This window comes from Leucoraja erinacea, chromosome 9 (assembly GCF_028641065.1).
Source record: "Leucoraja erinacea ecotype New England chromosome 9, Leri_hhj_1, whole genome shotgun sequence".
NCBI classification, from domain to species: domain Eukaryota; kingdom Metazoa; phylum Chordata; class Chondrichthyes; order Rajiformes; family Rajidae; genus Leucoraja; species Leucoraja erinaceus.
In genome coordinates, this window is record NC_073385.1 from 21,314,247 (window position 1) to 21,330,532 (window position 16,286).

A 16,286-nucleotide genomic window follows, 5' to 3' on the forward strand; every position below is an offset into this window, starting at 1 on the left:
CCCATGTTCTAGAGAGAATAAACCAAAACCTCCAACCTAAGTCCACCCTTTCCAATCTGTCCTTGTAAATTGTGCCCCCCATGCCAGGCAAAGGCAATCTCCTGTTGAATTTAAGGTCGGCACAAAATGCTGGAAAAGTCTGAAGAAGGGTCTCAACACGAAACGTCACCCATTTCTTCTCTCCAGAGATGCTGCCTGTCCTGCTGAGTTACTCCAGCATTTTGTGTCTACCTTCGATTTAAACCAGCATCTGCAGTCCTTCCCTATACCTCCTGTTGAATTCCACGCACTCTTTCTAATGCTACTCTCCCAACCTTGAATGGGCAGAACCTCTGGATGAACACTTGAAACCCTGAGACATAACAGGGCCTGTTCCAGTCCTGTATGGCTCCATGAGAGTGAGATTAGTAAATAGTATTTAATACTTTCAATGTTTTTAAATTTCCAATTAAAAATTAAAGTAAGACCACATTTGTAAAAGTTATTTTTTGGAGAAAGACAAGATAATTAATGGTAAAGATGTAATCTTGTATGAACATGCCCTGGTTTTCTCCTGGCCAGGTTATTGGTGTCCATAATTTAAATTCTGCATCTTCATGATCTGCCATTCATTTATATGCTGAATCTCCTGCCAAAGTCTTGCAGCAGGGAACTGTGTAAGTATCTGATCGGAAATAATTTGTAGTGCTTTGGAAAATTGTGGCAAATTGGAACAAACTGGATTGCTTTTGCTTGGAGCTGGTCCAGACTCAAGATGCCAAATGCAGTAATCATTCTGTGTTTTGACTGCAAAACATTTGAAAGAGCAGGAAGGGGTGAGCAGTAGTTTCTTGATGTCCATGTTTAAATGTGCAGGTGAAACACATTGTTAATTGAACTGCAAAGTATAGGCAAGGAATTTTCTCTCTCTAAATTAAATGTCAATATATATTTTGTTTCCCTTTTAACTGATGTATATGTGTAGTTATTAGCCCCTTTTAAAAGAGAGTTATCGACCTATAAGTTGTAATGATAGTAACATTTTTTTGTAGACTATCCCAACAAAATGGTACCTGAACTTAACTTTTACACAATCAATTCAGTGAAATATATACTCCACAGTGGCAAACACTGAGGAACAACAATAAAGTTCCACTAATGCTCCTTTAATACTTTTCAACAACCTAACAAGCCCATTAAACAGTATAAATAATGAAACAAGCCAGCAGTGCCATTTCAGGACTAGCAAAATGTGGGCATTTAGTGGATCCTTAAAGATTAGAGATAAATGGCTTTCGCCTCATATCTGGGACATCATGATACATCTGCACAAGTCAATGTTCTCATTTGTTCTGGTCTGACCCACATTCAAAAACCCATCCTCTATTCCCCCCCCTTTAGAAACTTGTTCATAGTTTTTCTGACTCTGACAGGTTTTCCCTCACACGTTTTCCAGAAGAATGCATCCCAGCATATTCACCCGACCAGATCTGCTGCTACACGGCACTGGTTAGATCTATTTTCTGTGCTTTCAACTTAAAACCATATACATTGCAAAGGTATTTCTCACTCTCCTACTGTCAGAAGATCATCTAATACTTGTTGGCAGTGCAAATGCGAAACATATGTCTTGTATAACTGTGATGCAGGAGTCCGCTGATGATTGGTATCAATAGCATTATTTATGTATAAATAAGCAAGGCACAGGTCATCTATTTTGATCAAATGATTGATGCTGCCAAGTTCATTGAAATATAACTGGAGATACATCAGTGATAAATTGTGGTGCTGGTTGGGGCTGGGATGGTGATCAGCAAAAAAAAGACAATAGGGTATTTATGGCTCATCATCAAACATTCTGACAAATTTGTATTCAAAATGCATATGCCCATTTGAAAAAAAATAGTAGATACATACTTTACAAATTATAAAGACATATTATTTTAAAAACAATGCTGCAGAGCATAATTTCAGGTGTCATTATTCTGTTGTCATTATTAGTTTTGGTGATACAGTGCAGAAATAGGCCCTTCGGCCCACCGGGTCCACACCGACCAGCGATCCCCGCACATTGACACTATCCTTCACACACAAGGGACAATTTACACTTGCACCAAGCCAATTAACCTACAAACCTGTACGCCTTTGTAGTGTGGCAGGAAACCGAAGATCTCGAAGAAAACCCATGCAGGTCAAGGATAATGTACAAGGAGGCCCAGGACAGAAAGGTCGGATTCGGAATAGGAGGGGGAGTAATCCGACCTTTCTGTCCTGGGCCTCTTCCAGGGCCAGAGTGAGTCCCACAGCAAATTAGAGGAGCAGTACCTCATATTTCTCTTGGGTAGTTTACACCCCAGCAGTATGAACATTGACTTCTCCAATTTCAGGTAGTCCTTGCTTTCTCCCTTCTTCCTCTCCCCTTCCCAGCTCTCCCACAGCCCTCTCTCTCTGCCTCTTCCTTTCTTCTTCCTGCCCCTCCTCCCCCCACCCCCACATCAGTATGAAGAAGGGTCTTGACCAGAAACGTCACCTATTCCTTCACTCCATAGATGCTGCCTCACCCGCTCAGTTTCTCCAGCATTTTTGTCTACCTTCGATTTTTCCAGCATCTGCAGTTCTTTCTTAAATATTATTGGTCGTGTTTAATTGATGCATAGATCAGTGTAATACTTTATTTCTTTTGATTCCACGCTGAATCTTTGAACTTTACAGTGGTTTAACTGTAAATTAAATCATTGATAAGATGTGGATGAATCATTATTAGAGATGCATTCTAGTCATTTCTACACGAATGGTGAACTTGATAAAACTGATAGCTTGAAAACCAAATCCAGGCACCATTTTAGCTTTAAAATCTACAACAGAATCACTAACATGATTAAAAATTAAAAACATGCATTATTTATCACGCATTAATAAGTAATCATCCAATGATATTGCTGAAGCAGAAAAATCTTTGTGAGAATTGTGGAATCAGAAAAAGATTTTCCAATTTGGACAGTTTAACTGTTCATTAGTAATATTTGCTCACAGTGAAATATTGCCCTCTTAGATAAACCCATTTGTCATGAAACATTTCTTGAAAGGTTTTAACCTGTTTCTAGGTCTAGGACATGCAAGTTTATCTTTCATCATTTATTCATCTACCATCATTAAAACTAGTGAAAGTTATTGACAGTGACTGTAATTTATGCTTGGCTAGTTATGAAAATATCTGGTTCATATTTAATCAGTTTAATATGGCACATATGCAATACACTCCTGTGACGGCAACTCAGCTGCCTATAGCTATTACTTCAATTGGGGATCTAAGATCATTAAGCATAATTCTGTAGTGTTAAGAAATTGGACAGTAGAAAATTGCAGAATTGCAGAAAGCAGATTTAGTATTAATATTGTCACACATCATATCAGCCATATACAGTATATTACATACAAAGTTAAACAGCTTATGCCCTAGGGCACTTTTTAAATAGTTAACTGTTGTAATAATCGGCATAACGATTTTCTTAGGCATTCATAAGCTTAATTTGGAAAGATTTGATGCAGGAAACCTTGTGGCTTTCTGGTCTTCAGTACAGTACCGTGCAGGGTGCATTGAGTAATACACAGGAAACATGTGGAGCTCTGAATGGTGTGTGGGGTTTATTTGAGGTTCTTCACTGACTGCACACGTACACACATGATCAAGTTCATGATAGGGTGATGTTACACATATTCACAAATATAACACCACATTATTTTAAAAGAGTGGAATTAATCTAAACTCATGCACTAACTGATTCATTTTGATCTTTGTGACTGTACTTTTTTATTTATTTAAAAAAAAAATTATTTTAATTTTTTGTGTATGTCTGTGGGTATGTGTGTCGGGAGCGGGGGGTGGGGGAAACTTTTAAAATCTATCCCCTGCACGGAGAACCCGACCTTTTCCCTGTCGGGTCTCCGTTGTCGTTGGGGCTGAGCACCGTGGAGCGGCCTCCAGCCGGAACGACCTGGGGGTTCCAGTCGCGGAGCCTGCGGACCTACTCACCATCGCGGAGCTGGCCGAGTTCGGAGCGGGTGGAGCTGTGGTGGCGCTCGGCTGCGACCTGACCCCGGGGATTCGGAGGCTTACCGCAGGTCTTGGTGGACAGTAACTCCGGGAGCCCGCGGGTCCCTGCTGGGAGACCGCTTTTCAGGGCTTCCGCAACGGCGACTTCACCCGCCCGAGTTGCGGGGTTGAAGAGTACCTGGAGCGGGGCTTTACTTCATCGCCCGGCGCGGCTTGGAATGGCTGCGGGACTTTGCTAACGCACGCCGGGGGCTCCAACAACAAAACCCGGAGCGCGGCCTTGCATCACCCGGCGCGGCGTAAATGGCCGCGGGACAATTACCATCGCCCGCTGGGGGCTTTGACTTTGACATCGGGAGGGGAATGGGGAATGCAGGGGAGAGATAAGTCTTTGCCTTCCATCACACACAGTGAGGAGGAGATGCGCAGTGATGGTTGTTTGTGTAAATTGTGTTGTGTCTTGGTCCTTTCTTGTGTGTATGACTGCAGAAACAACATTTCGTTTGAACCTCAATGGGGTTCAAATGACAAATAAATTGTATTGTATTGTATTGGTGTTGTCTTGATGGCTCAACTGATGTCGTTGATGTAGAATTCAGCTCTAAATTTGTTGAAGGTGTCTTGAACCTTTTCCAATTGTTTGCTGTGTCAACATTTCTTCAAACATTGTGGGACTCACTTTGGGAGTAAATTCAAACTCACAATCTTCTTCAATATCCTCTTGAGTCATGTCCACCATTGAGACCTGGTGGGCCAACTGAGCCCTTCCAAATTCTCCACTGACCATAACATGGTCACTCTCAGTATCATATATTTCTATGATCTCTCTGATACCTTATTTTGAATTTACAATCCCCAGGTGGCATACAAACATTTAAACACTCCCAACACCCCTCTACCCCCATCCCAGTAAATATCTGCTGATTTTCTTTGTGTACCCAGCAGTGGTGAAGTGTATGAAGAACATTATGAGAGCTGCTGTCGCTAGTCTGAAACTGTTTAGGTGCATTGTGCAAAGTTAATTTTGTAAACTCTTGTCGGTACCAATACATATTTCGGACAGTGAACTCCAGGCTGAACATGCATGAGGATCTGTTCCCCACCATGTTTTGAGATAGAAAATACATGAATGAGATTTTCCAGGACATTATATTGTTGTAAAAATAAATAGTAAAATTGCTTAACATGCAACAGAGCATCAGGGAACTTGATATCTCCCAATGATGGTGTTATGCCAACTCGATTTTAAACCCAGATTTTTTGAGGCTACCATCAAGAACTGGTCATCCATCGATTAGATTCAGTTTTTACAAAAGAAAGATTGAGAACAATTTTCCACAACTTACTGCCTTCTTTGAACTGATGTCTGGGTGAGAGTGGCCACATTGTAGAGAAACAAGAAACAACAATGCACTGATCAAGTGATACCTTTCAACAATTCTACTGAGATTGAACTCAAACTAAATACAGGCATTTTTCATAGTATATGGTGGCGGTAGGATAGAGATAAATGAGGCACTCAAAAAATAAATTGGATAGGCATATGGATGAGAAGGGAATGGAGGGTTATGGTATGAGTGCAGGCAGGTGGGACTAAAAAAAAAACGGACTTGTAGGGCCGAGATGGCCTGTTTCCGTGCTGTAATTGTTAGATGGTTATATGGTTATAGTATAAACAATTAATCACTTTGTTTCTTCTGAGATTTTGTCTGCAATTTTGAAAAAATGGATAATTACATTGCCAAAATAAAAAACCACAGCATTTTGATTGGTTACATTTTCACCAATCTTTGATTGATTGATCATCATGGAAACAGGCCCTTCAGCCCACCAAGTCGATTACCCGTTCATGCTCGTTCTACGTGATTCCACTTTAGCTTCCATTCCCAAACATTTGGGGCAATTTACAGAGGCCAATTAAATATCAAATCTGCACGTCTTTGGGATGTGGAAGAAAACTGGATCTTTAGAAGAAACCCACGTGGTCACAGGGAGAATATAAACATATAACCATATAACAATTACAGCACGGAAACAGGCCATCTCGGCCCTACAAGTCCGTGCCGAACAACTTTTTTTCCCTTAGTCTCACCTGCCTGCACTCATACCATAACCCTCCATTCCCTTCTCATCCATATGCCTATCCAATTTATTTTTAAATTATACCAACGAACCTGCCTCCACCTCTTCCACTGGAAGCTCATTCCACACCGCTACCACTCTCTGAGTAACGAAGTTCCCCCTCATGTTACCCCTAAACTTCTGTCCCTTAATTCTGAAGTCATGTCCTCTTGTTTGAATCTTCCTATTCTCAAAGGGAAAAGCTTGTCCACATCAACTCTGTCTATCCCTCTCAACATTTTAAAGACCTTTATCAAGTCCCCCCTTAACCTTCTGCGCTCCAGAGAATAAAGACCTAATGTGCAAATGTGCAAACTTCACACAGACAGAAGCCAAGGTCCGGATTGAACATGCATTTCTGGGACCGTGAGGTAGCAGCTCCATCAGCTGCATCACTGCAACACCCTACACGCTGGTTGTACTCAGAACACTGCCCAGTGAAAATAATATTAAAATTAATTTATTAAGAAATATTTCATGCTCAAACACTGGATACAATAATGAAATTATATGTTTTCCTGCTAACTTAAATCCAAATCAGTCTGATGAGATGAAAGTCTATTGTAATAAAGCTTCTATATTTGAGTATTTTCAATAACATTGAATTTAACCCACTTTGCGAAAACAGAGAAATCTTCGGATGAAGCCTTCGGTTGTGTTTTCCTGTCAAGATTCCTCTCAGTTCTCTGCCCCATGCCATACTTTCAATTAAGTTGAGAGGTTTAGATATTTGATTGTGCAATATGACTTTCATGCAATTGAAAAATGAACTCATCCAGAGTGAGAAGGATTAATGTAATTTTTCTTATTATTTTGTAGATTTGACAAGTAATTTCCAGACTAGTTTGCCTTTGCACAAAAGCATGCATAGAAACATAGAAACATAGAAAATAGGTGCAGGAGTTGGCCATTCGGCCCTTCGAGCCTGCACCGCCATTCGATATGATCATGGCTGATCATATAACTCAGTATCCCATCCCTGCCTTCTCTCCATATCCCCTGATCCCTTTAGCCACAAGGGCCACATCTAACTCCCTCTTAAATATAGCCAATGAACTGGCCTCAACTACCTTCTGTGGCAGAGAATTCCACAGATTCACCACTCTCTGTGTAAAAAATGATTTTCTCATCTCGGTCCTAAAAGACTTCCCTCTTATCCTTAAACTGTGACACCTTGTTCTGGACGTCCCCAACATCGGGAACAATCTTCCTGCATCTAGCCTGTCCAACCCCTTAAGAATTTTGTAAGTTTCTATAAGATCCCCCTCCATCTTCTAAATTCTAGCGAGTACAAGCCAAGTCTATCCAGTCTTTCTTCATATGAAAGACCTGCCATCCCAGGAATCAGTCTGGTGAACCTTCTCTGTACTCCCTCTATGGCAAGAATGTCTTTCCTCAGATTAGGAGACCAAAACTGTACGCAATACTCCAGGTGTGGTCTCATCAAGACCCTGTACAACTGCAGTAGAAGCTCCCTACAAGTTTAAAACAAAAAGACACCAAATGCTGGAGTAACTCAGGAGGTCAGGTAGCATCTCTGGAGAACATGGCTAGGTAACATTTCACGTCGGGTTCCGACCTGAACCATCGCCTATCTATGGTCTCCAGAGATGCTACCTGACCCGTTGGGTACTCCAGGATTTGGTGTATTTTTTTAAAACTTGCATGCTTCTGTGCAAAAGTGAACCTCTCCAGGCTCCCCACATAAATGGACACTTTTTGTACATTTTGTGTAATTTAAAACTAAGTAGGTGAAACAATATCCACAATTTTCCCAAGCAGTCTAGAGCTGGCATGAAATGAACAGCAGACAGGAAAGTGGGACAAAATGGTAGAAAAAGCCCTGGCCGAAAGCAGAGACTGTCACCATAAGTTAAACGTTGCTCCAATAAAGAAAGCCCATTGCGTAATTGTAGAGGAACACTAATTACACTGCACTCCGTATATTCATTATGTATGAGTGGCATCACCCAAGCAGCAACCCAATAAGAATATTTCAAACTGTTCATTAAGCTGGCACTATCAATAGACGAGTGCAGTACAAAAGGGAGTCTGGGATGCTAAATCTTTACAAAACACTGGTCAGGCCTTGCATGGACAGTTTTACTCAACAGTGAGTACTTTGTGTAGGAAGGAACTGCAGATGCTGGTTTACACTGAAGATGGACACAAAATGCTGAGGTAACTCAGTGGGTCAGACAGCATCTCTGGAGAAAGGAACAGGTGATGTTTTGGGTTGAGACCCTTCTTCAGACTTTCTTCACACCCTTCCAGTCTGAAGAAGGGTCTCCACCAATTGATAAACCGTCACCTATTTCTTTTCTCCAGAACCTTCCTACTTCTGCATATAACCCCTCTGACAATAGATGATAATGTTCTGGTAACATTCTTAGTTACCTGTCGCACCTGCACATTAGTATTATGCTGACCATGCACAATGATTCCAAAATACACCGAATCCACAAACTCTGTAGTCTGTCAGCATTTGGATAATATCCTTCAATTTCATTTTGTCCAAACCCAAATTGTCCAACCCAAATTGTCCAACCCAAATGGATTTTTTATATGATATTCCACATGATTGATCTTTGCCTACTTATTTAACTTTTCTGTGATCCTTTATCACCTATTGCAGTCTTGTTCACCATTTACTTTCTTAGTCTGCTTATGTCATTAGCAAATTTAGGTATCTTAATTTGGTTTTTTTTGGTATCTTAATCCAAGTCATTTACCAACATTATAAAATGTTGAGGCCCCATTGCTGATATCTATGGCATCTGGGAAATTATCTTGATGCAGAGAATAAAAGATAAATATTGGCAATTCTTCTTAGAGCTGAGAAAGCAAAGAGGAGATTTGCTGGAACTGTTCAAAATCATCAATGGTTTTAGGTGAATAAAACCATGAAACTGTTCCCAATAATGAAGAGACCACAATCAGTAGCTACGATTTGAAATGTATTCGAATTAGAAAAGATAACACGTTTTTACATAGGGAAAGATTGTGATTTGGAAGACACTGGCTGAGGAAATGGTGGAAATAATTACTATAATAATATGTATTTTAATTGATAAATACTTGAAGAGGTGTAAAGGCAATGGGGGAGGAATAGTAGACCAGTATTAACAGGGCAGTGCTTCTAGATGATTGATGGGCTAAATAATTTTCTTTTTAATGGAATGAATTTATGTGAACCATTAAAAATGTTCCAACATAAATTCAGTGAGTGATCTTGTTAGTCTAAAATATTTAATTAAAGTCAGTAGCATCTATTCTAGTCATTTCATATCTTGGCATTTTCTAATTTCTCAACACATTTTATGACAGTCAAAGCTGTACTTCCAATTGAAAATCCAGCAGTATGTTCATACCAGCAGTCAGTGTTTAATTTATCTTAACAAAGTTTTTATCATCTCCAATTTTCAGTGAAATTAGCAATTAAAGATCAACGATTGGATTCAGTATCCCGGTTATACATCCCAACTCCGTGGTGCTTCCAGTAAAATAAATTTTGGTTGTAGGATATAAAATGATGTTGCAATTATCTAGCAGGTTTAGCGATGTGACTGAGAATGGGATTCTAGGCACGTAGAATTTAAGGCACAATTAATATTTCCATTTCAAGGTGCACAGTTAAATATAAAGATCACACAGTAATGAAAGTACAAAATAATGTGTGAATTAAATGGACGCAAAGATGACCAATTTAAGTCAAGAGTAGAGAGGGCCAAGAGTGTTTTATTGCCATATATCACAGACAGAACAATGACATTCTTACTTGCAGCAACATAACAGAACATGTAAACATAGTACTATGAAAAGAATGTAGTAAATGAAAAAAAAGTTTTTATTTATATAGTTATTCTTAAGTTTTAAAGAGGTACATACACATAATAATAATAATAATAATAATAATAATAATAATAATAATTTTATTTATAAAGCACTTTTAGACAACATCAGTTACCACAAAGTGCTGTACATGGGAAGTCAACAAAAAGTTATTACAAACTACTAAAACCATTAAGACGACAGGACTATAAAAACAGTAAAAATTAAAAGACATTAAAAGCACTAAAACAGGAACAAAGTCTCAGCCAGGGTTGAAAGCCAGTGAATAGAAGTGAGTTTTTAGGGAGGATTTAAATATGAACAGTGAAGGGGCCTGTCTGATCTGCAGCGGCAAGGTGTTCCAGAGTGCCGGGGCAGCAACAGAAAAGGCTCTATCCCCTCTGAGCTTCCGCTTAGACCTTGGTACCTCAAGGGGCAGCTGATCCGCTGACCTGAGGCACCGGGCAGGAGCATATAGGTGGAGCAGCTCAGAGAGGTAAGGCGGGGCGAGGCCATTCAATGATTTAAAAACAAATAAATGAATTTTAAAATGAACTCGAAAGTGCACTGGGAGCCAGTGAAGGGAGGCCAAAATTGGGGTAATGTGCTCCCTCTTTCGAGTTCCGGTTAAAAGGCGAGCGGCAGCATTTTGGACCAACTGGAGACGAGCCAACGAAGCTCGTGAGACTCCAGAGTAGAGTGCATTACAGTAATCCAGCCGAGATGAAATAAAGGCATGGATTACTGTTTCAAAATGCTGCCGCTCGAGAATGGGCTTCACCTTTGCCAGCTTCCTTAGGTGAAAGAAGCTGGACTTAACCACTGCGCCTATTTTATTATCTAATTTAAAATCACCGTCCATCATAAAACCCAGGTTTAAAACTGTTGGCTTTACGAACACTGCCAGTGGACCCAAGTCAACAAAGGGAGGTTCACGGCAGCCATTAGGTCCGAACAAAATCACTTCTGTCTTTTTTTGGTTAAGTCCCAGAAAGTTTAAGGCCATCCAGGACTTAATGTCCTCAAGACAAGACAGAAGTGATTTTTAGGGAATAATTATCTTCTTTCCTGAGTGGCATATACAACTGGCTATCATCCGCGTAAAAGTGAAAGGAGATGCCATGCCTTCTTAAAATTGAGCCCAGTGGAAGCATAAAGCAAGCAAAAAATAATAGTGCCAAAAGACAAAACCAATGCCCAAATGTCTATGTAGTTCAGAGCTTATTTGGAGGTTGGAGATGCTATTATATATTTGCTACATTAAGATGTCAAACGAATCAGATATTTGTCAAAATAGCTAAGTCAGAAATGGGATGTCTCCACCCAAACTCTCACGAGGTGGGCCTAATCTTCCTGTTGCTGATGTAATACTGGATGGGAATTGGAAAGATAGGTTGAAATATAGAACTTTTCTTTTTAGGATAATTCATTAGAACTAGACTAGTACAAAAGATTGCAAAACTTTGACTGCACCTCACAGTAGATTAGTTTATTGTCATATGCAGAAGACTGCAATGCAATTCCTTGTTCACTTGAACCTTTTGAGTAAACAGTATACATACAGTAATGTTAAATTCAACAATAAAACATTGACAAGTGCAAAGCAGCAGAATAGTACAAGATTATAGTGAAATTCCATATATTGCAAATAGGATTAGTGTCCCGCAAGGATGCGTTCTCAGTCCCCTACTGTACTCCCTAGGGTAGAAGTGAATCACATGGTACCCTAGCTTATGGAAGGATATACAGAAGCCTGATAATAGAGGGCAAGAAGCTGTTCCCGAGTTAGGTGGTGCACACTATCAAGCTAGTATACCTCTGGCCAGACAGGAGCAAGGAGATGAAGGAATGACCAGGGTGGGACAAGTCTTTACTTATGTTAGCTGCTTTTATGAGGCATCAAGAAGTGTAGATGGAGTCAATGGTGGGAAGACTGGCCTGTGTTATGGACTGCGCTACATCTACAAGTCTCAAGTCAAGAGTGTTTAATTGTCACATATGTGCTGAAAACGAAACAATGAAATGCTTACTTGCAGCAGCCTGAGACCTGTAAATACAGTAATCATTACACAATAAACAAGAACAATAAATTAAAAAATATATCAATGCATAAAAACCCAAAGTCCCTAGTGCAACGTAGAATTTGGTGTTTGTAGTGTTCGAGAGACCAATAGTTGTTGGGAAGAAGCTGTTCCCGAACCTGGAGGTCACAGTTTTCAGACTCCTATACCTTCTCTTGATGGCAGTAGTGAAATTAAGCTATGGCCCGGGTGGGAAGGGTTTTTGATGACGCTGTCTGCCTTTTTGAGGCAGCACCTTCTATAGATCCTTTTGATGGTGAGGAGGTCAGCACTTGTGATGGACTGGGCAGTGTCCACCAGTTCTTGTAATCTCCTACAGTCCTAGGCGTTCAAGTTGCCGAACAAGGCTGTGATGCAACCAGTCACTATGCTCCCTTACACCTGTAGAAGTTCAAGGGACTATTTGTCACAAATCAAATCTTCTCTACTTCTAAGGAAGTAGAGGCAGTTGATGGGCTTTTGTTATGAATGCATCAATGTGCTGGGCCCACAACAGAACTTCGGAGATATACACGCCCAGGAACTTGAAGTAGTTGATTCTCTTCACCACTGACCCATCGTTGAAGGCAGCTTTGTGGATCCTTGCACTTCCTCAATCAGCAACCAACAATCAGATATTTGGCCTTACTGATGTTGAGAGGAAGTTTGCCATTCTGGCACCATTTAGTCAGATGATTCATCCCCCTCTTTTTTTCTGACATCATTACCGTAATTGGTCCAACAACGGTGGAGTTGTCAGCGCTTTTAAAGATGGAGTTGGAAATGGATCTGCTGTAAAGTCATGGATAGAGAATGTGTAGATAGGTATAACTCTGCAATTTCTTGCGGTCTTGACCTGAGGTTCCAAGCCGAACAACCAGAAGTTTAGGGATGAACTTATTCAGTATTAAGATGTTGAAGGCTGAGCTGCAGTCAATGAAGAGCATTCTGACATAAGTGTTCTTATTGTCAAGGTAATCCAGAGTTAAATGTAATACAGGAGAGGTGGAATCCTCTGTAGACCTATTGTGTGTGTGTGTGTGTGTGTGGGGGGGGGTCTAGATGGTCTGGAAGGCTGGTACAAATGTAGCCCATTACCTGTCTTTATTTTGGTCGACATCAGAAATGCTGGGTGATAGTCATTAAGACAGGTCACTTTACTTACCTTGGGGGCTAGAATGATGGAGTTCTCCTGGACCAGATGAGGACAGTAGACTATTGAAGTGAGGGGTCGAAGACGTTGGCGAAGACTGTAGTCGGTTGATTAGCACTCAATTTCCAAACTTATCCATGGTCTCTATCTGGGCCAGCCACTTTCTGAGAGTTTATTGGCATGATAACACATCTGATTTCTTCCACCAAGATGTATGAGATAGTGATATAAAGGGAGAGGTGGTGGGGAGATGTAACTAGATGGTTCTTTGTTTCCTTTAAAAGAGTCGTAAAAAATATTTAGTTCTTCCAGTAGAAATGCTTTGTCGCCAAAGATCACCCACAACTTTGGCTTGTAGTCTTTGATAGTATTGAGGCCCAACCATAGTCACCCGATGTTCAATTGTTTTAATTGAGACTCTAACCTTTTAATTGAGATACCCAACCTCTCAAGGCATCCTTGATAGCTTTGTGGAGACCATACTTGGCTTTCCTGTACGGTGCTGGTTTATCCACCCATCAGTCTGAAGAAGGGTTTTGGCCAGAAATGTTGCCTATTTCCTTCGCTCCTAGATGCTGCTGCACCCGCTGAGTTTCTCCAGTATTTTTGTGTACCTATCCTTCTTGAAAGCCTTGGATCTGAATCTGGATCTGGATCTGGACTTCAGCAGAGAGTGAACTTTTGTGTGAGTTCATCCAAAAGTTCTGGTTAGAGTATGTTCTACATTTAGAGCAAAAAAGATTGTGTAATCTTTTGAATCAGTTTAAGAAACCTTGCACTGTAAAATGGCCCCACTCACATAACTGGACTGTTGCTGGATTGATTTAATCAGCATCATGAATTTTTCTAATTTGTGACCAACAAATAGAATAAAGCTTTTAACCATATAATATAATAACCATATAACAATTACAGCACGGAAACAGGCCATCTCGACCCTTCTAGTCCGTGCCGAACACATAATCTCCCCTAGTCCCATATACCTGCGCTCAGCCCATAACCCTCCATTCCCTTCCCATCCATATAACTATCCAATTTATTTTTAAAATTTTGTTTTTGTTTTTGAGCATATGAGCATATTAAAAATGTTTTGATGACTGAACATTTTTTAATTTGAGCTGGTCTCTGAGCCCCAAACCAAATAGAATCCCGTTCTCTAACTTTCCATGATCATTTTCCAGCTAATTTCAATTGGGTTACTCATAGCCAGACGGATAAAGCTATTTATGTCTTGTGATAAACCCAGTTTCAGTTGTACCAGTCAAACAACACTAGACCACCGCTCTTTTAGATATTTTGAAGAGTATCCATAATCCAGAATGATCCTGTAGTTTAGTTTAGAGATACAGTGAGGAAATAGTCTGAAGAAGGGTCTCGACTCGTTGCCCATTCCTTATCTCCAGAGATGCCGCCTTTACCCGCTGAGTTACTCCAGCATTTTGTGTCTACCTTAGAGGAAATAGGTCATTCGGCCCACCAAGCCCACCCCGACCAGAGATCCCCGCACACTAACACTATCCTACACCAACTAGCGACAATTTCCAATTATACCAAGCCAATTATCCTACAAACCTGTACGTCTTTGGAATGTGGGAGGAAACCCGAGATCCCAAAGAAAACCCAGGCAGATCACGGGGAGAACGTACACACTCCGTATCGACAGCGCTCGTTGTCAGGATCAATCCCGGGTCTCTGTTGCTGTAAGGCAGCAACTCTAACGCTGCACCACCGTGTAAACCTCTGCTTGATTGTGCTGATTGCGCTGTGTCTTTGCGCATTTTTTGCATCTGCTGATGTACAAATATATGTGCCTGGGAACTAAAGCACAAATCTCCCAATTTTGATCCAATATTGGATGCAGTTTGCATCTGGATCAATGATTTTGTTCAAGACAGAAACTCGCTGTGTTCGAGATTCCCAGAAACTTTTCGAACCAGGTTTGTCTGAGAGGCCCAGAAACAAGTGTGAATCATGGAAATCGAGGTCTGAAAAGCTAGAATCAGCTGAATTTGAAAGTTGATTCAAGTTCAAGTTCAAACTTGATTCATTTCTAGCCGGTTCTTGTATTATTCTCCTGACTCACTGCTGGAATTCCCTGGCTCCTTACCTTGACAAAATGAAGGTTAAAATGAAAAATGCTCTTGACTGGGAATTCTGTGTCCAGTAACTCACTGGCCAATCTACTGCACTATTAGTTCTATAAGAAAAGCAATGGTGTTCTTAAATTTGTTGAAGAATTAATGCACAAACATATATTCAAAAGTGTGCAAAGCATATGTAGGGAAAAGAATGTTTAAAAAAAGGAAATGTATGAAAGATTTTGTTATGCAAGCTATCTTTTATCAGGGGTTTATGGGATCATGGAAAACACCATATTTCTCTGTAATTGCCACTTGGTGTTCCACCTCAGAACCATTATGTTTTGCTTAAGCAGAATCTAAAATATGCAAACAAGGTATATGAAGAAGGACTTAGATTGTTTCATTTCTTGATTTGCAGCTCTTCTTTATGCAACTATTTTTGGAAACGTCACCACGATCTTCCAGCAAATGTACGCCAACACCAACCGCTACCATGAAATGCTAAATAATGTGCGGGATTTTCTCAAGCTTTACCAAGTCCCCAAAGGACTCAGCGAACGCGTTATGGATTATATTGTGTCTACGTGGTCAATGTCTAAAGGGATTGACATGGAGAAGGTACGAGCCTATGAGGTAAAAATTACTGAGACCTCCAGGAATGGCATTTGTTTAATTATTTATAAATTGCATATTCTCCTCTGGATAGAGTTACATTTAACTGTAATTATCAAGATAGCTATGCAATAACCAGTGAGATGCACAATGGAAAATAATTAATTTTGAATATAGTGAGAATAAAGTCTATTTTTTTTAATGAATTATGGTCTTTTTCCTTTAACATGTTCAATAATTGTTTAATTATAACAGTTTTTAAACAGACATTTCTAACATTCTGTGCATCTTTCTATGTAAAACATAATGTCCTGTAAATTCTTGTTCTATATTTGGTTGGAACCAATTCACTTGTGCATGATATATTGTCTTCAGAAGAATATGTTGTAGTAACC

At 40.1% G+C, this 16,286-nt stretch overlaps 1 protein-coding gene across 1 annotated transcript in view; it reads left to right on the top strand.

Moving 5' to 3' along the window:
- Positions 1-16,286, top strand: part of LOC129700108 (potassium voltage-gated channel subfamily H member 5) — a 170,047-nt gene that overhangs the window by 138,757 nt on the left and 15,004 nt on the right. The window contains exon 8 of the mRNA XM_055640308.1: positions 15,698-15,897. Within this exon, the coding sequence (XP_055496283.1) occupies positions 15,698-15,897 (200 nt within the window). The remainder of the gene's footprint in view (positions 1-15,697; positions 15,898-16,286) is intronic.